The 25,770-nt window shown below is 39.6% G+C and overlaps 1 protein-coding gene across 5 annotated transcripts in view; it reads left to right on the top strand.

Moving 5' to 3' along the window:
* The window catches only part of LOC144087060 (contactin-associated protein-like 5), a 224,095-nt gene that overhangs the window by 110,905 nt on the left and 87,420 nt on the right, over positions 1-25,770 (top strand). For all 5 annotated transcript variants that reach the window (XM_077617334.1, XM_077617335.1, XM_077617337.1 and 2 more), the window contains 4 exons: positions 7,346-7,530; positions 12,928-13,071; positions 23,013-23,286; positions 23,447-23,590. In XM_077617334.1, coding sequence (XP_077473460.1) covers positions 7,346-7,530; positions 12,928-13,071; positions 23,013-23,286; positions 23,447-23,590 — 747 coding nt within the window. The remainder of the gene's footprint in view (positions 1-7,345; positions 7,531-12,927; positions 13,072-23,012; positions 23,287-23,446; positions 23,591-25,770) is intronic.

Raw genomic sequence — 25,770 nt, 5'->3', positions numbered from 1 at the left:
AGCCACAGCTCCATGTACCTGTAAAGAAAAAGAAACCACACACAAAACACACCCCACTATATAGTGTACCCAGGCTGGCAGCCGTAACACCTCCCCCCCTCAAGAGTCAACCTGTTGACGAAATTGAAGCACGAACTTGCCTCCACCAACCAACACTATCCTAATACAACTATCCTCCTAAACCCGAGACAGGGCATCAGCCAAAATGTTTTCTGAGCCTCTTTTGTGACGAATACTCAAATTATAATTTTGAAGGTCAAGCGCCCAGCGCATCAACCGCTGATTGTGGTTAGATACTTTATCCAGAAAGACTAACGGATTGTGGTCAGTGTACACCACGACTGGAGTTGAAGTAAATCCTACATGAACATCAAAGAATTGGAGCGCTAATAGCAGAGCAAGCGTCTCCTGTTCAATCGTAGAATACCGCTTTTCACTGGCATTAAACTTCGTAGAGAAGTACGCAACGGGATGGACTAAACCATCTGGGTCCTGCTGGGTCAATACCACACCTACACCAAGACCGCTTGCATCAACTTCAATAGAGAACGGTGAGGAAAAATCAGGAGCCCTGAGGACTGGGGCACTGCAAAGGAGAGCCTTGCAGTTCTCAAATGCAGACTGGCACTCATTCGACCATACAAATGGCGCGGAGGGACTTATCAGGTCAGTCAGGGGAGCGGCAACAGACGACAAATTTCGGCAGAAACCCCTGTAGTAACCAGTCATGCCTAAAAATCTCCGTAGCTCTTGCCTGTTGGTAGGAGGTGGAAAAGCCTGGATAGCAGTCACTTTTCCGTCTAAGGGGCAGACCTCGCCACCACCCACCGCCTTACCCAAATACGTAACCTTGGCTTTTCCGAATTCGCATTTTGCCAAGTTCAGAGTGAGAGAGGCATCGGCTAAGCATTGGAAGACCATTCGCAGCAAAGCCATATGTTCAGGCCAGGTGGATGTGTAGACCACCACATCGTCTAAATAAGCTATACAGTTTGGAACACCTGCGAATACCAGACTGACTAACCTTTGGAAAGTAGCCGGAGCGTTACGCATTCCAAAAGCCATTACCGACTATTGCATGAATGCATCTGGGGTCACAAAAGCACTGATTTCGGATGCTCTAGACGCAAGACCAACTTGCCAGTACCCTTTAAGCATGTCAATTTTTGATACATATTTGGCAGATCCTATGGTATCAATACAGTCATCTACTCTTGGCATAGGAAATGAGTCTGGAGCAGTTACTTTGTTCATCCGCCATAGGTCTTAGTAACTCCTAAATGACCAGCCCATTAATTGCATACCTGTCAACCTCTGCCGATAACTGCCCTTATAAATGATTGATTCCCCTTACAAACCCTCAAAAAACCTTACAAACACCGTACGACTTGTACGGTGTTTGTAAGGTTTTTTTGGGGTTTGTAACAGTGTGACAGTGTTTTGACGCCAAAAGGGCATTACTGTATTACCGGGAATTGCAGCCTTACTAACCGGAGTTGAGTGAGTAGAGCCCCGGTTATCAGATCGAGTAGACCCAAGCAAGCTTTTGTGCGTCAGCAAATAGTTATTGGCGAAAACGGTGGCTTCTGACATCGTTTTAAACTCGCGCTCGTTTAAGTGGGTTACTATGCGTTCTGGTAGACAATTTTTCAATTCCTCGATAAGAAGTAACTCAGGTAAAGTACCATTTCCCTCTGGTTTACCTTTTAAACCAGCCATGGGATTTGGAACCCTGAATCTGGCGCCAACTAGTGGCAAAGGATCGCCATTTCTAGATAGAGCCCTTACATTAGAGGTGACACCATCCCTGCCTACCTCCTCTTTCTCCGCCCTGCCTGATTCCACAGAATCAACCAAAGACTGAGAGGAAACATCCGCAGATGCTCCCCCTGTGGTTTCTAAGTACTGTTTTGCTATTAATATCTGGACAACCTCCTGCTTCAACTCAGCTAGCCTGGTCGTCATGGACAGAGTGAACCCTAGATGAGCGGCTAGATCTACCAGATCTTGCTTCTTACACTTGTCAAACTGATCTACAGTGCCAAATTGAAAAAGAAACTGCTCCACATCAAAGTCCATCCTGCTAGTTACAGCGCTACCCAAAACTGAATAATATCTTAATAAATGTGCCTACCTCAGCACTGTTTGCCCAGCCTTCACCGGCCTACTGCACATGCAGTCTGCACCACCATTGACCAAACTGCTGCTGTGATAACAGATTTTAATTATCCCGGATGAGCCCCCACTTTGTTACGATTCCCCCTGATGGTAAACTATACCAGGGAATCGCAACTACCACAGCAGAAAGATTCAGTCAATGACGAGCCAGACACACATTGCAAGTAGCCTTCAATGAGGATTTATTAACGAGAACGTCCACCAAAACCTGGACTACGGGACAACATAGGGGAAGCAAAAGACACTAAAGTGGCACCCTCAAATAAAAACGGTAAAAAAACACCCTCCCAGACGGGTGTTCGAATGAACACCCACAAAATACAGAAAATAAGGCCTCAGGGTGCCACTGTCAGAACTGATGTAATAAAGGTCTAGACAGGGGAATGAACTACATGTATAAATGCAACAAACTATATGTATACCCCGGGGTGTCTAAACTTATCTCAAGCCCCCCCATGCAGCCCCAAAAAATTAACTCTATCAACATAAATACTCAATATAACTATGAGTAGCGTACTTACAATACCAGTTGAAGCTAGGGCAAACAAACTTACTCAACACTAGCCAATGAGTGCTGTCTTAGAGAAAATAAGGACTCCACTGCCTCAGCATTTACAATCACATGCAGTCATTGGAGCCAAAAGCCAAAAAGGGCTGAACTGCAAAATAAAAAGGGTTTAAATAAGGACAGGAAGTGGATCTTGATTGGAGGAGGGATGATTGGGAAGTAGTCACAGCTATGTTGGCCTGGGCAAGGCTTTGCGACAGGGGTGGAGCCACAGCTCCAGGTACCTGTAAAGAAAAAGAAACCACGCACAAAACAACACACCCCACTATATAGTGTACCCAGGCTGGCAGCCGTAACACTCACAAATTTCACAATAATCCTCATGCAATTTTAACATTGACAGAATGCTTACAAACACAACAGTTTTGGTTATTCCTAGTGAAGAACATGTTTTGTATTTAATTTCAACTTCGGTGGCCAGGTAGTTTGTGTTTAGGACGTTGGCCTCACAGTTCTGAGACCGAGGGTTCGATCCCAGGTTCGGAACCTTCCTGTGTGGAGTTTACATGTTCTCCCTGGGCTTGTGTGGGTTTTCTCTGGATACTCTGGTTTCCTCCCACAACCCAACAACATGCAGGGTAGGCTGGTTGAACACTCTGATGAGTGTGAGCCTGAATGTTTGTTAGTCTCCTGGTGGCCTGCAGTGGGTGTCTCCCGCCTGTAGTTGGATGGGTTAGGCTACATGATCCACCCCCCGACAAGTGGTAGGGAAAAATGAATGAATAAATGAATTTCAACTTCAAAATAGGTTATCCATTTCCTCAAACCAGACAGTAACTGCAAATGTGATATGACACTATTTGTTGCAATGCATGTATATTATCTTTACATTTCTAAAATATTCAATCTTACCATTCTCTCTACCTTATCGGAAATACAGTAAATGCATAGTATTTCTATTGTGACTTCATTCAGTAGATATACAAGTTGTTCATTGTGAAAGTAAACACACTTGAAATTTTGCTGACTGGCCGTACTGTTCTCCTACAAATACGATGTTCAACACATTGGTGACTATATTTTGCAATGATGTTGTAGAAATACTGCGCATGTCCAGATTTTTTGGCTGCCTTTGTTACAAATTAAGGAGGTGGATATGCACTTTTGAAATGTAACCATTTTTTGAGATTCTATGCTCTTGAATACTGCAAACTTTTAGTTGATAAATTTCTTGATACAAATTGGACTTCAAGTATATATTTTTTATGGAGAGTAATGATCAGAGAGTATTATTTATAATATTCGATGTGCAGATGGTTCTCGTGCAATATAAATAGATGGAGCATGGCGATGCGTTAAATTTCACTGCTCCAGCCAATATCATTTAAACATTAACGTCAAACCCTCCATCTATTTAGGAACATACTAAATGCTAATCATACTAAATGTTAATCACAAATCAGTTCTATTTTTTGTCCTTTTTTCCCTGAAGCAGATCATTTGAAAATGTATGGATATTATTATGTACTACCAACAGATATGGTACGTTAATGTTATCATATTTCAGATTTAAAAAATGTTTTGTTTGACGCACTTCAATTTTTTTTCATTATTTTTTATAATTGGAGTTTAGCAATTGTTGCACGTAATGGCTCCAAGTAGTTCGAGTGCTTGCTTGGATCGGTTTGCACTTTGTACATTGGGAGGTTTCGGTCAGTGGTGCTTCGTTTGTTTGCAGTGCGCGTCTTGAGTGGTTGTGGGTTGGGCTGTGCTTTTCGGGCACTCAGGGGCTTGATTTGGCTGTGTGTTCATTTTGATGGAGTCTCAGTGGTTGAACCGCAGAATGGTTCCGGATGCTTTGGGTACTGAGGTTGCATTGGGCTCCACTGTATACATTTTAGTGTTTTAGGGTATGGCCTTTCGTTTGTTGTTGCTGAACATCCGAGTTGATGTGGCCAAATCGTGTGTTTCAGACATTGAGTGTTGTGATTTGACCGAGTATTATATTTTTGATTAAGGCTCAACGGTTATTTCCCAGTGGATCCAAGTACTTCAGGTTCTTGAATCAAATCAATTTGCACTCTGTGCATGGAGAGGTTTTCTAAAAGTTTTCTGCATTTCCTTAGTTTGAGTATTTCTGAATGGTTACGGCTTGTGGCAAAGCATCTGAGATGTTTACTTTACCCCAAGGAAACATTAACTATGTATTTTTTTGTTTTACATTTTCATTACCAAATGCTGTTGTAATATTGTAGAGATGGGAATTACAAGTTCTATCATGACATTTTAGCAGCGGGTTTTTTCACTATTCTATTTCACCTGTAAGCATTTGTGCTGTGCAAACCTAGGGTTTAGATTAAGTCCTACTGTTCACAAAAATATTGCAACCAACATATGTTCCTGCATTTGTATTTGTAACAAAAAAAATGATGACTGAATCAAGGGTACGGCTTAGCATATGTGCACAAGACTTACAGCGTTGCTATACTCCTTTTCACCAGTAGATTTCTGCAAATTAACATTTACTAATTGTTGGTTATTTTCTGTTTTTCCGTAAGAAAACCATCATTATTGTATGGATTACTAACTTCCTTATGATATTGACCCTAATAATGTGCTTTTGATTCATATAGTATCCCAGAAATACCACGTGCAATGATTTTTCAAAGTAACACATTTGTTCTCCCTATTAAAACCATGAATATCGAGGTGAAAATTGTGAATCAGAGGGCGGCGTATACACGAGAAATTGTAAAATTCAATGTTTTTAAGGCAATTTTAAGTATAAATAATATAGATGTCATAGCAGGAATGTGGTTCCTGACGACTGTCGATGTGCCTCTAAGCAAGAGACTAACTTCCCTTCAGTCTGTCTTTCTGTACATGTTTATGTGCTGTGCAACACAAAATATACAGCAGAGCATTGATTTTCGTATTGAGGCATTGTAATGAGTATAATAAATTAAATATACTTTAAAATTGCACATTGTGCAATGGGCTGGCAAACACTTGACTAAAGTCAACTGGGCTGGGCTCCGAATCAACAAGGGTTGACAAAATTGGATGGATAGGCAATCAATGTACAGTACACAATATGGTTTTACAGTCCAAAGAAAACCCACTGCATTGAGTAATTCTTTTATAGGATGATAATAATAATAACCATTCCTTATAAAGTATTTTCCTGACTTAGGATAGACAGTATTGTTGCATCCTAATTTGATCAGTCACACCTCTATAGTATTCTGGTGTGATATCTTCTCCAATTAATACATTTACATTTATTTTTTATTCGTGTTTTTTTCTTAGAGTAATCACCACAAACCACCGAACAAAGAAGGATGTCAGCGTGAAAGGGCATGTAAACACTACAGCAAATCATTTATCAAGGTTGGGTGAGGGCTGCCAGGCACCTCGTCTTGTGCTAGGGCCGTAGTGGGTGCAGGTTTTCATTCCAACTCAACAAGAGGATACCTTTTGCAAGTGTAATCAGTTAATTAAAGTCAGGTGCTACTTATTTTAGAAGACAACTGATTGGTTAAAATGTCGGCACTGGATCGGTTGGAACAAAGACCAGGACCCACTGCGGCCCTCGGCGGAATCGGTTTGACACGTGCTCTACACTATGGGGCGGCTTTACAGTAGTCAAAATATATTTATTATTTTATTTGATCTCTCTGACATCCATTATTTATTCATTCATTCATTTTCTCAACTGCCTATCCTCACAAGGGTCACAAGGGATGCTGGAGCCTCTCTCATCCAACTATGGCTACCAGGCGGGGGACACCCTGTATCGGTGGCCACCCAATAGCAGGGCACAAGGAGACGGACAACAGTTCGTGCACACAGCCATACCTAGGAACAATTTAGAGTGCTCAACCATTCTACCATGCATGTCTTTAGGATGTGGGAGGAAACAGGAGTACCCGGAAACTCACGCAAACCCGGGGAGAACATTCAAACTCCACACATTAGGTTAGGTTAGAACTTTATTCCATCCCGTATTCGGGAAATTTATTGGGATCAATGTAATTCTATTTAATAATTTAATATGAGATATATATATATAAAATAAAAACAATAATAATAATGATAATTAATTCATTGAGGACTGAGCTGGAATCAAACCCCCCGACCTCAGAATTATGAGGCCGACGCGCTAACCACTCGCCCACCGGCCCGCCCTTTATTTATATGTTTATTGCTTTATTTAATTTATTTATTTATATGCTTATTTATTTACTTTACTCTACTATTTATTTTTTATTTTGTCCATTTCAAATGTAAAGACCATACAGAGGAGCTACTGCTGCCGGCATGTACATATTCATACTTTTATAGCATAGAGTGAATGCACTGTTCAACATACAAGAATTAAAATAAAGCAGGGAAACATGAACAAATATGTATTTCCACGTAAAAATCTCAGTACAAAAAGAAATGTAATCTCAATTAATGCTAACACTAATGTCCCACTATAATTTAATGTTAGAAAGGTCATTAAAACAATGAATCAAGCTTTATCCTACATGCATTATCTAATTACTACATTGACCACCATGCAGTTCATTAGGTGGTGTCAATGGCATTACTGAGCCTGCTTTGCAGTCTTTCTACTTACCTAATATTAACCCCAAAACCCTGCTGTTTTCCTAGACGACAGCCGCCCAAGGATGAGCGCCCCCCGCGTTGCCGTCACGGTGGGCAGTCTTTTGGATGACCAGCATTGGCATTCTGTGCACATAGAGCGCTTCAACAAGCACGTCAACCTCACAGTGGACGCCCACACACACCACTTCGAAACCCAAGGGGAGGCTTACTCGCTGGAGGTGGACTATGAGGTGAGAAATTAACATCAAGTGGGCCGAATCAGTTTGTAAAATGTAGTGCACTTGAGGCATTTATCCCGTAAGCAGCGCATTGGTAACACCCCGCATATGAGAAGTGATTGAAGTCTTCCCTCGCTAGCAATGCAGAGGAAAAAATACAGCATTGAATAGCAGAGGAAATGTATAAAGTATGGATTGAACACCCCCATGCTTCTTTTGCATTATGCATGTAGCCAAGTGCATATTCAGAATCCCTTTAAAGCCTTCTCTTTTTAAAGGTAGCCAGCTGGTCATAATGCTTTCAACTCGTGCATCTACCATTAATCAGTGGGGTAAAACTGATAAAAATCTCAACTGTTAAATGTGTGATGATGTTTCAACCCTACATCCATGTAAAAACTAGCGGGCACAAGTAATGGCTCAATTCCTTAAAACCTTACCTTTTAATGACACACTCCATCCCGTTAATAATCAAATGCTAGAAAGGGCACTGCCTTCCCGGAAATTGTTCCCCAAACTGTGGGTATTTTTTTTGCCAAATCATCTAAGTGATCTTATCTTGCATTCCACATTCTTAGAGTTATGAGATTGAATGGGATGAGGTCAGCATTCTCATTCAAGTTCTTGGAGTGTCTCTTATCTTTTTATAACAAAATCGTTTGAATAGTTGTGTTAAGTTCATTTTGTCTTTTTATTATTCTCTATGTTTTAACTGATTTGTTTGAATTATTTAAAAAAAGACCCAACATTCATAGAAATGATAGGACTTCCAATGAACTCTTCAACCCTGGCATGTTAGAGTTTAGGGCCTATTTACACAGAGATGCTGTGACACCATTTGGTAATGATTGTGTTATGGGATGACCTCACATTTTCATGCCTATGGTAAAATTGAAACCCAGATGCAAATGTTCAATTGCAGGTTCCAAAGTGGAACGATTCAGCTAAGGGTACTTAATCCGCAGCCAAATAGAGGGAAACTACAGCATACTTTCTTGGTGCCATAACATCCACACATGCGGCATATTATTTTGGGCATGTGCAGTTGCCGTTAATAGCGTCATGTATATCCTGTCACATTTGGATGGATTTGTTTTGTATTTTATAACCTACATGTCGTCAGTGCAGAAACATTGAATGCATGAGAAAGTACTCAACGTGCTCGATTCAAAGCACCTGGTCCACACTTGGTTTTGCTGCTTAAGTTATGGTGTGGCGTGGTCTGCGGTTTCACTCGCTGAATTTCCAAGGCCTTGTTAATGAAATGTGCACTTTTGAAAGTCAACGAGGGACAAGGTTTAATGAATCGGGATGAATAAAGTTGTCCAATCCAAAAATGATGAGAAAAGATTAGAATGTCTATAGAATCTTTAGTGGCTCTTCCAGAAGCCTTGTCAAAAAATAAAGAAAATTCTTCATTTTATTGGTGCTTGTGTTTTTACCCCTTTTTCTGTCGTTTACATACACACTCTTCAAAACCAGGTCATGGTCACGTGGTCCCTACTTGATGTTATATTACTTGTATGTTTTGTAGTCCAGTGTGCAATTCTAATTTTTCGTCTGTACAAAAAGAAAACTGCCAAGTTCCTATTACAATTTCACTTCTGCAAGAAGGTAGGTTGTCGTGACAGAAACATGATCTGAAAAGGATGTTGCCTAGGATGTTTGGATTACCGTATTTATTCGAGTATAACGCGCACCCATAATTTGGGACTGAAAATTACTATAAATCATTCTTTACTTTGCTCTCAGATCACACCAAGGATTCCACCGGTATTGGTAACTAGCAAATGCTGAACACATGTTGCCATGACAAAACACTTATTCACAACATATGGTATGGAAACCTGGTAAAACAAACTAGTATGAACACAATTCTCAAATGAAATTTCCAAATATAAATCCTTAAAGTCTAATTCAGCATCATAATGGGGTATAATCATATTTAAATTTTTGATTCATTATCAGATTCACCAAACAATTGACCCAATTATTCTTGAGTGAGGATAGTGCTCCCTGGGCGAACAGCCCCGCTAGCGTTTCTCTGGAGCAACTTTTTTTTTAATTTTACGCACCCCATAAACTTGCCGAAGGCTATTTAGATAAGGCTGGCTTTTATATCCTCGCTAGCGTTTCTCTGGAGCAACTTTTTTCTAAATTGTACGCACCCCATAAACTTGACGAAGGCTATTTGGATAGGGCTGGCTTTTATATATATATATATATATATATATATATATATATATATATATATATATATATATATATATATATATATATATACATACACACATATATATACACATACACACATACACATACACACATACACACACACACACACACATACACACATACACACAGACACATACATACATACACACATACACATACACACACACACATACACACACACACATACACACATACACACATACACATACACACATCCACACATACATACATACATACACACATACACACATACATACATACATACATACATACATACATACATACATACATACATACATACATACATACATACATACATACATATATATAATTTACAGATTATCGCAATTAATGGGGGGGCTCGGATCCCTGCGAAAAGTGAAAATCAGCGAAGCAAGAGTGTCTTCAGGTTACGGGTTTCAGCATTGGATTTTCACATTTTTATGAACTTTTATTTCTTTCAGTGCTGATTCCTAGTAGCAAGCGCAGGACAGAGGAGTTGCTTCCGCTTGCGAGTTTTAGCGTGGATTTTCACATTTTTATGAACTTAAAAAAAATAAAAATAAAAAAATAAGCCGGCTTGTGGTGTAAAGATTCACTCGCCTGACTTCGTATATACGAAGTGCACACATACAGTGAACAACAGTGCATAATGACAGAGGTGAAAGTGGACACAGGTCATTTTGTTGAAGAGCCTGACATCTGATGGGATGATGGGTCTGCGGAAGCGCTCCGTCTTGTATTTAGGGTGCAGCAGTCTATTGCTGAAAGAACTGCGGAGGGACTCCACAAACTCATGCAGGGGGTGGAAGGTGTTGTCCATGATGGACATTATCTTGGCCAGCACCCTCTTCTCTCCAACTTCCTCTACAGAGTCCAGTGGACAGTCCAGAACGGAGATGGCCCTCCAGCTTTTTCAGCCTGTTCCTGTCCCTCTCTGTGCTCCCGCATCCCCAACAGACCACTGCATAAAACATTTTAGATGCCACCATAGTGTTATTATAATAATAATAATAATAATAATAATAATAATAATCGGACATAGGCCCTGTCGTCATTATCAACAACACAAAAAAGCCTACTTGTCATCACACGCAGAAACTGCGTGTGACGAAATTGGTGGTGCTTCTCCATAAGCTGCGTTTACTCGGCAAAAGACCTAAATAAGTGCAAGTTACGGACTTGTAATTTGGCATTCTGCTGTTGTGGATACAGGTCCCTTACCTCTCACTGTCTTTCACTTACCTTACTTCAGTCAGCTAGTAGGAGGCAGATCACCACCCAAACATCTTTTCATATTACCGCAGAAGGGAATGTGTGTTATGTTACCGCAAGTTTAGATTTCTGATGGATGTGGGGAAAAAACTGTCCTTAAGCCTATTTGTCCGTGCTTTGTGGGACCTATAGCATCTGCCAGAGGGCAGCAGCTGGAACAGATTGTGACCAGGGTGGTAAGGGTCCCCTATGATGTTCTTGGCTCTGCTGAGGTAACGAGGGCTGGCAATGTCTTCCAGTGAGGGCAGAGAGCAGCCGACAATCCTCTGGGCAGTGTTAATCACTTTCTGCATGGCCTTTTTGTCTGCCGCCGTGCTTCCAGCGTACCACACTGTGATGCCGTACGCCAGGATGCTCTCTACAGTGGTTCTATAGAAGGTTATCAGAAGCTTGGTGCCCAAGTTGTTCTTCCTAAGTACCCTGAGGAAATGGAGTCCTTTCTGAGCCTTCTTCACCACTGCCGTGATGTTTGTAGACCATGAGAGCTTATCCGTGACGTGGACCCCCAGGAATTTAAAGGACTGGACCCTGTCTACACATACTCCATTTATGAGGAGTGGGGCCAGATCTGTGCCGTGTTTGCGAAAGTCCAGGATTATTTCTTTAGTTTCCGTGGTGTTCAGTGTGAGATTGTTCACCGAGCACCACGAAGACAATTTGTTGACCTCATCTCTGTAAGCCGACTCATCCCCTCCTGAGATGAGTCCGACCACAGTGGTATAAAAGTGTATAAGGTATATAAAGTGGTTATAAAAGGTCCTTAGCAGTATTCTGCACACTCCAAAGGACCGTAGTCTCCTCAGTGGGTGGTGACAACTCTGGCCCCTCTTGTACAGGGCATCTATGTTTGTGGACCAGTCCAGTTTGTTGTTGAGGTAAACACGCAGGCAGTGTTCCCTCTAAGCTGCGCGCGTGCGCAATTGCGCACTACTCTCGTCCTCGCTGCGCAGCAGCAATCATATGGCGCGCAGTAAAAAAAAAAAAAAAAAAAAAAAATCGGAATTTTTTTTTTTTTTTTTTTTTTTTTTTTTTTTTTTTTTTTTTTTTTTTTTTTTTTTTTTTTACCCCTTTCCCCATGATGGCGCCGTTTAAGCGGCAGCAAGTGGCAGTAGCTCTGTCCACTTATGTTTTTCGTGTTTTACAGCATGTTTTACATGAAAAATGGACAGGTCGCCGGATGGACGTTCCGCCGAACGTTCATTCGGCGACCTGCCCGTCTGTCAAACGTCCGTCGGCGAAACGTCTTTAGGCGAATCATCCGAGTACCGATGATGTCGCTCACACTGGTACTCAGTGCGCTCAGGGAGGTTGACTTTCTGCTCAGACCAACGAAAAATTAGAGGGAACATTGCACGCAGGTACCTAAAATTCTCCACGATTTCAATGCTTGTTCCCTGGATGTTCACCTGTGTGGTCTGTTAGGGCTTCCTCCGGAAATCGATCACCATTTCCGTTGTCTTACTGGCGTTGATGTAGAGGTGGTTTTGCCCACACCAGTCAACAAAGGCTGTGATGACCCCCTTTGTACTCCAGGTCGTTCCCGCCCGCGGTGTCGTCAGAGAACCTCTGGAGGTGACAGGTGTCTGTGTTGCATTGTAAATCTGCATTGCCAGCGATTGCATGACATTAATACGATATCGTTTTAACATGTAGTTGTGGTGACGTTTGAATGGAGAATGTCGTCCTGCAAACGCAAATCTGTAATAGAGTTTTTTGTTGATTAGTTAAGTGAACGTCTCCATGTAAAGGTGCCCTTAGCAGCACTGCTTGAACCACTCTGCCAACTGGGTTTCTCTATTTTCCTAATTTTTGCATTTATTTTCTCCAGTATTCAATGCTAAAGTTACTTGGTTGCTGCATTAATATCTTAATTTGGCTTTGAATGATATTTTGTCAAAGGTGAGCTTCGGTGGAATTCCACTTCCTGGAAAGCCTGGCACCTTCCTCCGGAAGAACTTCCAAGGATGCATGGAGAACCTTCACTACAATGGAATTAATATCATAGACCTGGCTAAACGACGCAAACCACAGATACATAGTGTGGTGAGTTCCAGATGTCTGTATATTGTTGTTTTTCTAAATATAGTGCAGAGCTGCCAAGTACCCCAGAATTTCCGGAGTTTAACCTGAAATGCAACGCAAACTCCGGGACTCCGGAGAAACTCCCTCCACAAATCCTAAAAAAGTTGTCACTTAATGTTTTTTGAAAGCAACCATTTCAGAAACATACCAAATATCCAATTTAAATATCTCGAAATTCACACCATCGCTACGGCTTCCGCCATCTTGATTCAACGCACTGTAAACCGGAAGAATTCAGTAACACAAGTGCATTGTGAATCATCCGAGTTACAAGTTCGGACGAATGATTCGTCTTATGCGAGTTCAGCGTGGCAATGGATTCGGAATAGATTCCATAGGGTAGCCTCTATCGCTTTAACATTTTCGTTTTTGTTTTTTTCATAAGGGAAGTAAGTATTATTAAACCTGACTAAACCACCAGTCTTTTGTTTTGAAACAAATCATATCATTTGTTCTTCTAAAGGAAGTAGGCGTACACAGCACTGGTAAGTCTTGTCAATATGCTTCCTCGGAATAAGCGCAAAATGGATAGCAATTTGGATGAAACTTTTAAGAAAACCAGACACTCGCAGAATTTTATTGTTTCTTATTTGACGAAATATCCCATGTTGATGACGTCTCCAAAAGGACCGACATTTGGACATTGCACAACATCCATGCGCGACTTCAGTGTGACACATGGTGGAATTACTGACTGTAAAACGCACATAGATGGACCCAAACACAAAGATAAACTTATTTTCATTATACTGTACATTTTCAATAGTTTGCAAACACAATAATTCAATTAATGTAAAAACATGATAATAACTGTTTGATTTACATTTTCCCACACTTATTTTTTTTTTGCGTGAATCACATTCACTCCGGAAATTCTCCGGAGATAGGACAAGGGTACTCCTGAAATGGGGTCGACGGAGGTTGGCAGCTCCGATAGTGGTAATTTCTATTGGACATACTAAAAGAAATGTACTTCTTTTAACTTTTTTTTTCACACAACATATTAAGTATCTTACAAAATATTTATTGCTATTTGCTATTTGAATCACACTTTGTATATCTTACACATTAATTGCTTAAAGGTTATAGAATTCTGGCATAGGATTTTTTAGTAAGTTCAAGGTCTGGGCTCGAGGGTTCCATTCTAGGTGTGTCCTCACTGTGTGGAATTTACATGTTCTCCCTGGGATATCATTGGTTTTCTTCGGGTACTCCTCCCACATTCCAAAAACATGCATGGTAGGCTGATTGGACACTCTAAATTGCCCCTAGGTATGGGTGTGAGTGTGCATGGTTGTCCATCTCCTTGTGCCTTGAGCGATCGGCTGGTCAGGGTGTTGTCCCCTGCCTCTGGCCCGGAATCAGCTGGGATAGGCTCCAGCACCCCTGATATGAAATGCCGTGTAGAAACAAAATTGTCCAGACAATGAGATCACAACAGCAAGATATCGGTTTAAACCGAGAAAATGTCATCTGCGACCTGTCAACAATGGTAGACACAGTTCTCAAAATGGTCGCAAGTGATAAAGTTTTGCAAATAAAAGAATAAATAGACTGTAATACGTTTTTTGACTTAAATAACATAGCGGCCATTTGAAAATATGCCAAAAATCATGCATATGTTTTGCAAAGACTCAGACAAACTAGACCATTGCAATTAAGAATTCTCCGTGCAGGCTTAAGTCACTACATTATACACATTACCAATGCCCATGTACGGCATTATATTTATTCCACAATTGCATGCACGTAGTGCGAAACACCAAGTACCTAAGACGTGCCCAAAAGAGTGTCTGTGCTCTAAATTCACAATTAGCTTTTTTTCTGCGCTTGCTTCTCCATTCTAACTTCCAAATAAACAGGCCTATAACCAGGCCTATTTATTGTCATGATTGGACGCGTGAGAGCCATATTTCGAGTGTCCCAAAGCTCAGAACACTTTGAGAAACGCATTTATCGATGTTTCCCAGCTGTGAATTGTCTGTGTATATCCACAAAACAGCATGATTTCACTGCACCAGAACTTCTATTGGGCAAGCTCAGAGTTTGCTATAAAATGTTCATTGCCACAGGGAATGTATGTTCCTTTTGGAAGATGTTTGCATACTTGTGAGAAAGCCTCATATTTTATTTCTGCCTTATCATAAGAAAAAAACTGTTGTTTAGAAGGTATTGATGGAACTGGAAAATTGGTCTTGAAGGTCCAGGAAAAGGTGTTTGAATCTGGCGATGAAAGAGGTGTTCAAAACCTGGTTAAGTCATGGAAATTTGTCTTATGTCAAGCTGGGCCTGGGTCATATGACAAAAACTGTTATCACGATAAAAAATATCGGTTGATATCGGTAATTATCAGGATAACTATCACATCTTTTTCTTTCAAATTTCAAACTTCTGTGAATAAGTAAATGAATTACTTTCTCCGTTATTCAATTATGAAAGTAACTAAGTTACTTCAAAAGAAAACAGAATATACTAAATTATGATGGATTTCAATCATTTATAGTAATTTTAATATTTTGTTCTTCTGTTGTGCAATAAAGATAAAACAACTCTCCTTACACTACGAAAAGTAATGAATAATAAAACCTACAGAAATTTTGACAGGCATCTGTCTTTATCTTTGTAAATGTGCCTTCAAAACAAAACTTGGTGTACAATATGGAATAATTGTCACCATTGGCCAGCAGACTATTTTCAGCCTCACAAAAAGAAACGATGACAATCGACCTCACGTGGCTATTTAAAAAAAACGTTGGATGACCATAACCCATTTTAATCCAAGTAAACAAGTGTTTGATTTTTGCAATGTGTTCGTGACATTTGCATAAAATGCATAAGTAAGAAAAAAATACAGGCTGTCCTCAAATGAGGAAAGTGGGTTAAACTGGGTTAAGGAAATTTTCAATAGGGCTGCTGTTTGTGCACAGGTATTTGAGGTTAGAGGCTGACCACCAAGATGGGCCTAAAAACTATAAATATATTGTTTTCAAAATCATCCAGCATTACTTTAACACAAACTTATTTGCATTTAAGGATTTCTGATATCTCATTTTCTGAACCACTTTATCCTCATTAGGGTCGTGGGGGGTGCTGGAGCCATTCCCAGCTGTCTCCAGGCCAGAGGCGGGGGACACCCTGAGTCGGTGGCCAGCCGATCGTAGGGTACACGGAGACGGACAACCACGCACACTCACACCCATACCTAAGGGAAATTTAGAGTGTACAATCAGCCGACCATGCATGTTTTTAGAATGTGGGAGAAAAATTGAGTACCCGGAGGAAACCCACGCAGGTGAACATGCAAACTCCACACAGGTGGACCGACCTGGACTTGAACCCATGACCCCAAAGCTGTGAGGCTAATCACTTGTCCCACCGCCCTTTAAGGATTTCTGGAAGGAAAATTGAACTGAGGGAACTGTAAAATGGCCATAATTTTCAATAAACTGGAGATATTTGTAGGGTCTAAAAATAAGACCACTGGAAACTTTCACAAAATATTTTAGACAAGCCTGCCCTAGGCCTTTAAAGTGTGATTGCGGCATTAAAAGTCCTTGACTGACAACAAAAAGTAGACAGCCAGAGAGAGAGAGCAACTGCCCTGATGGGAGCTGATGGAATTTCAATGGGACAATCTACCTGAGGTTGATAGTGGGGAATCTAATTGGGAGTCAAGAGGACTGTGATTGCTCTCCTCTGCACTTTGCTGCGGGCGCCGATAAAAACCCCAGCCCCCCCCCAGTGCTGCTCCTGGAGACCGCACTGTGTAGGAATGGACCATAGTTTAAATTTAAATCGTTTGGTTCCATAACTTAAGTTAAATTAAGTCAGTTTTGCCAAAACCTAGGATGTTTTAGAGTCAGTATTTTATAGAGCCAGATTTTTCATATGATTTGCAGTTTTCTCAGATTTTACTTTAATTACTTTTAATAATCTTTTTTGGGAACACTTTCTGATACACACTTGATCCACTTATCAAACATGTGTGTAAAGTGGTACCTCTTTTTAAGAAATTACCGTATTTTCTCGCATATAAGCCACTTCCACATAAGATGTACCCTGAAAATTGCCTTAAAATTAGTGAATTTTAGCATTTCTCTTGTATAAGACACCCCCTGATTCACAATTTTCACCTCCATATTCATGGTTTTAATAGGGAGTACAAATGTGTTACTTTGAAGGGAAAATCTTAAGAAAAATAATTGCACGTGGTATTTCTGAGATAGTGTTTGAATCCAAAGGATTGTCTGCTGGATTGCACATTATTTGGGTCAATAACATAAGGAAGTTAAAATGACTGTCATTGTAAATGCAAAATATCAAATTATTCAATGTGAAAAAAATAAATACATCTATCTTCACAAGAACCTGATGGTTTTTAATGACAGAAATTACAATTTCCTAATCAGAACTTTAAGATGTTGTGGTGGCCATATTAGTTCTAATGTCGAAATATCTCGATTCTTACGATGGTTCAGATTATAGCAATAGTTGTCACTTTCAAACAAGAAATAAAAAAGGAAAAAAAATCAAAGTGGAATGTACAATCATTTCCTTTCTGTGTTCCGAAAGAGTGTTGCCTGCACGTAGAGAAAATTCGAAAAGGAAGTAACGTTGGCAGTACAACCACGAAGTGTGTCCATAGAGGTCTAGTGTTAACCAAGTCTCTGCGTGCAATAATAGCATGAGATACACATTACATAGGTATCAAGGCTGATATTTTAATGATCGACCGCAAGACCTTCGATCAGTCTTAAAAACTATTGGGATGTGCTGACATGGTAAACACTACGAAAGCATCTATCAAGGCTACTCGCATCTGGCCAGTCAGAGCACGTTTAATTATGGTAAGATGACGACGCCCTGAGCGAGCAGTGGCAGGCACAAGTGAGTGGGTTTTTTCACGTTTTATGCAAAATACGTGTTTTTTTCTTGAATTTCATTCATAGACGTCCGAATAAATTTTGTTTACTGTTTTATCTGTTTATCTTTTCTCTATTTTGAAATAAATGACCGTATCGGCCGCATTGTCTTGCGTTATGGCGTTTCGTCTTTGTCTCCTTGCAGTTTCGTGCATGTGAAGTCTAATTTATGCGCTTATAAGCAGTACCCGGGATTCAGTCATTTTTTAAAGCGACAAATATGTCTTATATGTGAGAAAATACGGTAATTGCTTCCAGAAGTGGTTTCGTGACTTATCGTAAATAGAAGCATATTTACATTAAATCATTGGTTCCATAAGCTTTAATATTTCCCCCTTAACCATTTAAAATTTATAAAGGTATAAAAATAACGTATGAAATTTTTGCATGAAATTATGTATGCAAAAAAGAGAAAAAAATGATGAGATTTATTTTTTAGCTATTAAAATGATTTAGAAATGCAGACATTTTCCAATGGGTTGGAAGCCGGAGTGGCTGCTAAGTAAACATACATAAAGCTGCCAACCTCCGTCGACCCCATTTCAGGAGTACCCTTGTCCCATTTCCGGAGTTTTTCCGGAGTGAGTGCGATTCACGCAAAATCTATATAAAATGTAAAAAAAAATAACGTAGGACAATTTAAATCAAACTGTTAATATCATGTTTTTACATTCATTCAAATATTGTGTTTTTGCAAACTATTGAAAAAGTACAGCATAATGGAAATAAGTTTATCTTTGAGTTTGGGTCCTTCTACATGCATTTTACAGTCAGTAATTCCCCCATGTGTCATGCTGAAGTCGCACATGCATGTTGTGCGCTGTGTAAATGTCGGTCCTTTTGGGATATTTCGTACGAACCAATAAACTTCTGCGAGTGTCTGGATTTCTTATTAGTTTCATCCAAATTGCCATCCATTTTGCACTTAACTCGAGCAGGCATATTGATAAGACTTACCAGTGCTGTGTAAGCCTACTTCCTTCCGGAAATGATAGGATTTGTTTCAAAACAAACAACTGGTGATTTAGTCAGCCTTAATAATACTTCCCTTGTGAAAAAGCAAAAACGAAAATGTTCAAGCGATAGAGGCTACCTAGGCAATCGATTCCGAATTGATTTCCACGCTGAAGTCACACAAGACGAATCAACTATCAGAATGTGTAACTCGGATGATTTACAATGTGCTCCTGTTACCGAATTCATCCGGTTTACAAAGCAGTTGAATTAAATGCGGAAGTAAGAAGCGGAAGCTGTAGTTATGGTCTGAATTTCGAGGCATTTAAATGGAAAATTTGGTACTTTTCCGAAATTCCAATTTTTTATTTATTTCTGGAGTTTAGGGTGGTTGTCCAGAGTCCCGGAGTTTGCTTTGCTTGTCAGGGTAAAGTTGGCAGCTCTGCTCACGCATGTAAGCACACAAATTAACATTATGTTATGAACACTCGAGAAAAGCTCAAAAAACAACTTTCTGATCTAGAAAGGCACACAAAGCAGGAACTCACTACCGGCCAGAGGTGATTAGCCATGATCCCGGCGAAGATTAAAAAGTGCCTGGAAAAGGGATTTTCAGTGAGACAGTCACGCTGATACTCCATCGGTGGCCGCTACCCTGACCAGGACAGCGCCAGCGTAATAACATTACCAATTAAATCAGCCTATTCATTCAGTTATACATTTTCCATATTGCTTATTCTCGGAAGGAATGCGGAGCCTATCCCAGCTAACTACAGGCAACAGGCAGGGGAGACCCTGAATAAGTGGCCAGCAAACCGCAGGTAAAACGGAGACGGACATTTTTATTTTTTAAATGCGTTCAAATGCGTAAATGTGTTTTAAATACACTATTAGCAGAGGAGCTGACCAATGTGCTTACCCTTTATAATTCAAATTTAAGCCTCATTAAAAACAAGAGTTGGTCAACCCTACACTTGTAAAGATAAATTAAATATTAATTTTCCCCCAAAATCTTGTAACAAGGTCGTCATGGAAGACAAGTGGTCTGCATGTCTGCTCACAAGTCTAACATTAAGAGCGTTTCCATTTTATTATTTTGGTACAATGTATAATACTAGTAGTAGTTTATTTTATATATAAGTAAAAATATTTATAATCATAGGATTCTTAATAATATTACAGTAATCCCTCGAATATCGCAGATAATGTAGACCATACATGGCCCCCGATAATAGAAAAAGGGTAGGATCACCCCTATTAATACGACCATGTTTATACAAAAAAAAATATATATATATATATATATAAAGTCGTACCTCTACTTTAGAAATTCTCTAATTCGTTCCAGGGTCCTCACACAACTACCAAGTAAATCCTTTAAAATTGGTCAAAGTGTCCCAATTTGCTATCAAAGATGTACCGGTACACAAAAATGAGAGACAATTTAAGGAAATGATTTATTAATTAAAATAAATAAAGCATATGAAAATGTGCCCTGCACCGCTGAAATAGTTCCCTCAGTGGATGTTATAATGGGAGATGAAATACCAGCCTGTTCTACCAGGGCCGAAAGCCGTCTACTTTGTAAAGTGATACCTCGACATAGGAGTGCCCCGATATACGAGGAATTTGAGATACGAGTATAATTCCGGGCAAACATTTACCTAGAGATGCGAGACAAATTTTGAGATACGAGCATTTGAGACAGCCAGTTTGCCAGGCTGCAAGTGGCTGCTTTATGATTTAACCGCACTCGTGCAAAGATCTCTACGAGCACTTGGCGGAGCGTTCCTTTTTTTTTTTTTTGCATTAGTCAGTGCAAAATTATGGGAAACAATGGATCCAAAGCAACCCGGTGCAATGAAGGGTAGTGCGAAGCAAAGGCGTATGATGACAATCGATATTAAGCACAAAAAAATTGTAAAACATGAGTAGTATACACATGACTGAGCTGGCTCATCAATACGTATGGGGAAGTAGAAAGTTCACCCCAAAAGACGGGGTGGAATAATTGAACCTCTTTGCCTTGTTATTGCACAAGAAGGTTTAAATTTAGTGTAACGTAAGATTTAAACTTTTTTAGTGTGCATAGGAATTTAAGTTCCTTATGTTAAATTTAAAGTTTATGTTATGTTACGACTCGTAACATAACATAAACTTGACGGATGCTCTCGTAAGTTACGAGCTACCATATTTTCACACCTATAGGGCACACTTAAAAGTCTAAAATGTTCTCTAAACTGGTCGATGCACCCAATCAGTCGGTGCGTTTTGTCTGTGCACGAAACTCCATTTTTGTATGGCCCTGATCGCTTTATATATATATAAGATAAGCCGCCCCACATATAAGCCGCACCCTTAAAATTGCCTTAAAATTGTTGAATTTTACTATTTCTCACGTATATTTATGGTTTTCATAGGAAGAACAAATGTATTACTTTGGAGGGAAAATCTTAAGAAAACCCATCGCACGTGGTATTTCTGAGATACTGTATAAATCGCAAATACGAGTGGAGTATACTACTTCCTGTTGGGAAGTGGTCGTGCGTTGTGCTATTGTGAGGACATTTGTGTGCATCATTTTCGGAATATTTTGAAGGGAAGACAAAAAGCAAACAACACTCGATAGATTGCAGCTGAAAGTCAGGGTGAAGGCAGAGTCAAGCCGGGAGAAGAAAGGTATAAAAATCTAAAACAAAATTAGAATTAAGTTGAGTGTAAGGTTAGATTAAACTTAATTTTGAGTGTGTCTGTATCGTAAACAAAGTTCATTTAAATTAGTTTATGTAATTGTACTAGCGTGTTGCAGTGCAAAAAGTCTCCCTCTCTCACTCTCCTCCACGAAATCCGTCTATTTTTTGTACTATTAAACATCATAACCACTAGTTATTTGTTACTTTGTTAATAGATGGCGAATTAGAACAAATAAAAATGTTTTTCCATTCCAATATCCTGTTTTTTGGTGTTTTTTCAGAGGGTTGAAACAAATTGATTTGTTTTTAGTTCATTTGTATTGGAAACGTTGTTTTGAGATACGAGTAAATCGACATACGAGCTCAGTCCCGTAATGCATTAAGCTCGTATCTCAACGTACCCCTGTACATACAGTTGTGGTCAAAAGTTTACATACACTTGTGAAGAACATAATGTCATGGCTCTCTTGAGTTTCCAGTTATTTCTACTACTCTGATATTTCTCTGATAGAGTGATTGGAACAGATACTTCTTTGTATTATGAGTGAACAGAAAAAAGTTATCAAATCTGCTGGGTCAAAAATTACTTTAAATCAGTGATCCCCAACCACTGGTCTGCGAGCCACCTTTTCAATGTCGCCCTCTTACTTGAAATGAAAAATGTTGTTATAATAAATAGTTGTTATTATGTTTTTGACTCGTTTTTCTTGGCATCATTGACATTGTCTGTGCTTTGGTCTTTTGTCACCCTGCCCCTTCGTTGCTCCGCAAGAAAATAGAAAGAGCTTTAAGGGTCCGTGCTGAGAAAATTGTTGGGGACCGCTGCTTTAAAGCTATCATGATTTTGTTTTTCAATTTATTTCAATGAAATGATTGGAACTTAATCACTTCAGTCACAGTTAGCATCAGCCATTAATCCAAATGACTTCACAAAAAGAAATTAAGGTATTCCATAGTAGGGATTTAGGATGGTCTGAAATGATTTTACATTAAAGCCAATCAACTGAGCATTAGAATGGTTGGAGTTTAATTACGTATTTGGAGACTTAGAGAATTTCAACTAACTCCTCAGATGGGAATATATAACTATTCCTCAAGAAGTCTTATATTTATGATGTTTAAATATGTCATCCAATCTATCAAGCTTATGCGTTGAAACAGTTGGAGTTAAATTATTTTGGTCTGGGTGAGAGAAGGGTTTCACGGCAGTTCTTCAGCCATATGTTCCGTACCCGAGCATGTCAACTTGATTTCCATACAAATAGAATTCAGTCTCACATGAGACACGCTGTCCTAAAAAGAGGTGTAAATTGGAGCCTGTGTCACACTCTAGGGCAACGTGACCTTCTCATGCTCGCAGCCCCAGCTGGCGTCTTGTACCTTCCTGAGCGCCAACAGCAGCTTCCTGACAATTCCGTCAGCTGCTGCAGGAGTGTCTGCCACTGGGGGCTTCTCAGCCCATTTCCACTTCCGCACGTGGAACGCCGAGGGGCTGCTCCTGTCTGTGCCAGTCGGCCCAAGGCCCCATAGAGCTCAGCTACACATCCACAACAGCCAGCTCCAACTGACCCTGCAAGTCTCTGGGCACAAGTCAGAGGTGTCTCCAGGTGAGCAGAAAGGTGACACGCAAGCGAAATTTAATCAGCTTGTAAAACAGTACTGTGAAAACAACATCAATTGCCATACACTGTTTACCCCGTGAGGAGTATTTTTAGCAGGAAGACGCAACAAATAACTCTGCTTTCCATTTTGTTGGTTCACTTCCAGATTACACCATCAATGATGGATTGTGGCATTATGTGAGTCTGGAGATGAACAATTTCCTCATCCGTCTGACGGTGGATAGCGAGCCGCCATCTGAGGTCGAATTGTTGGAAACGATGGACCATAGAGGCAGTTTTTACTTTGGAGGTAGGTGTGTGCAAGTGTCTATCAAAAACAACATAGAATGTAGGAAGGCTTCAAACCCCTAAACAATTACGTAACTAGACAGTTATTCTAATCTAATTACTACTATATGTATGTGTGGTGTACGAACAGCATAAATAGTAAACGAGCGCACAATTACTCCTACAGAATTATATTGATATATAAATGATATATTAAATTTAGATATTATTAAATTACAGTCTTTTCATATTCTTATGACTGTAATATTTAATAAACACACTTCTTGATAATTGTACTTGTGTAGTTGTATTTTTGTATAGGCGCGAAAACATGTAGTATGATATGTACTAATAATAGGGATGATCCTACTTCATCGTTTTCAATTATCGCTGCCATGTCTGGTCTACAATGTCCGCGATATTCGAGGGATTACTGTATTACTACCATACTACATGTTTTTGCGCCTATAGAGAAATACAAGTACTACAATTATCAAGAAGTGTATTTATTAAATACAAGCTTGTTTAGAACCAAAAGACAATTGTTGCGCAATTAAAAAAAAGTTCTCTTTTGAAAAATGGTTGTTTAACAAATAAAATATTGAGTTTACACACATAGAGAAGGTGAAAAAAAACAATTACTCGTCTAATAGGATCCGACAGCCGTTTCTGGCCACCATAAAAAAATTACGTTGCACGGTTTGGACAAACGTAGCGAAATAATCTTAACACGCACACACACTCATACACCAGTAAATCACGTTTTTATGATTATAGATTAATTTATTATTGTTAGTAGCACCTATTTTGTTCAATAGCTCCCAAGCCATTTGACAGATTGACACGAAATCTACAGAAAAGAGAGATAACTACCTTCTGTTTAACGAACACCGTATTGGCACCAAATTTACAGAAAAGATAGCCAATTACCTTCTGTTTAACGAAATCTTTTTAGTTTTTCAATAACACATTACATTGATCAATTATTAATTTATTGCTATTATTAGCACCTAATATCTTCAAAAACTCCCAAGCCATTTGACAGATTGAGAGAAAAGATAGGTCATTGCGTTATGTTTAAGGTTTGGTTTTTCAATAATACATTCCATTTATTAATTATTAATTTATTACTGTTATTAGCACCTAATATCTTCAATAGCTCCCGAGCAATTTGATGTATTGGCACCAAATTTACAGAAAAGATAGGTAATTACCCTCTGTTTAACGAATACCTTTTGGTTTTTGAATAACACATTCCATTTATTATTTATTAATGTATTACTGTCATTAGCCCCTATTTTGTTCAATAGCTCCCAAGCCGATGGATGTGTTGACACCAAATTTACAGAAAAGATAAGTAATTACCTTTTAGTTTTTCAATAACACATTCCATTTATTAATTATTAATGTATTATTAGCACCTAAAATCTTGAATAGCTCAAGAGAGCAGCAAGCTAAAATATTTCAGGTCAGGCATACTCATCAATAATACATGCAAATGCTCAAAGCTTGAGTTTAAAAACTTAGAGAAGGTAAAGAAATTAAATCACTTGTCTAGGATTCGACAGCCGTTTCTGGCCACCATAATGTCAACTCTCTTCAATGCAGGGTTTGGACAAAAGCAGCATGAGAGTGTTAACATAAAACATCCATGAATCATGCTTTATCTATTCCTGCTCCCCGGAAGAAAAATTGAGGTGCACTTCACAGAAAATAACCCAAAGAAGATGTGGCAGGGAATACGACACCAAACAACTGTCAAACATGTCTTGTACTGCCATCCCTCACCACTTTGCGGCCTCAGGTTTTCACTCCATCGTGGTATTTTATATTAAGTATCCAAATATTTTTTAAATAAAAATTTCAAATTCACACTGAAACTCGCAAGCTGAAGACACTTCCCTGTCTTCCAATTGCCACTCAGAAAAATGGTGGAAGACGGAGACTGTCATTCAACTCAGCTTCGAAGAAGAAAAAAGGCAGGCACTGGGCGGATGCTTTGGTCCTTATCCGAAAATAAAGCTATCTGAGCATACTGGATGGCCAGGAGCCTCAATGAGGGTGGATGTTTTTCAGAAATGCAAGCTCTGGGCATTCTTATGGCGGACGCCGTCGCCCTTACCTGAAAATAAAGCGCTCTGGGTGGGCAGGACGGGGGGAGCCTCAGGGTAGCGGAGCTGAGGATGGAATTTCCACAGAAAT

Source organism: Stigmatopora argus, chromosome 13 (assembly GCF_051989625.1).
Source record: "Stigmatopora argus isolate UIUO_Sarg chromosome 13, RoL_Sarg_1.0, whole genome shotgun sequence".
Taxonomy (NCBI): Eukaryota; Metazoa; Chordata; class Actinopteri; order Syngnathiformes; family Syngnathidae; genus Stigmatopora; species Stigmatopora argus.
This window is presented reverse-complemented; position numbering and strand designations above follow the sequence as displayed.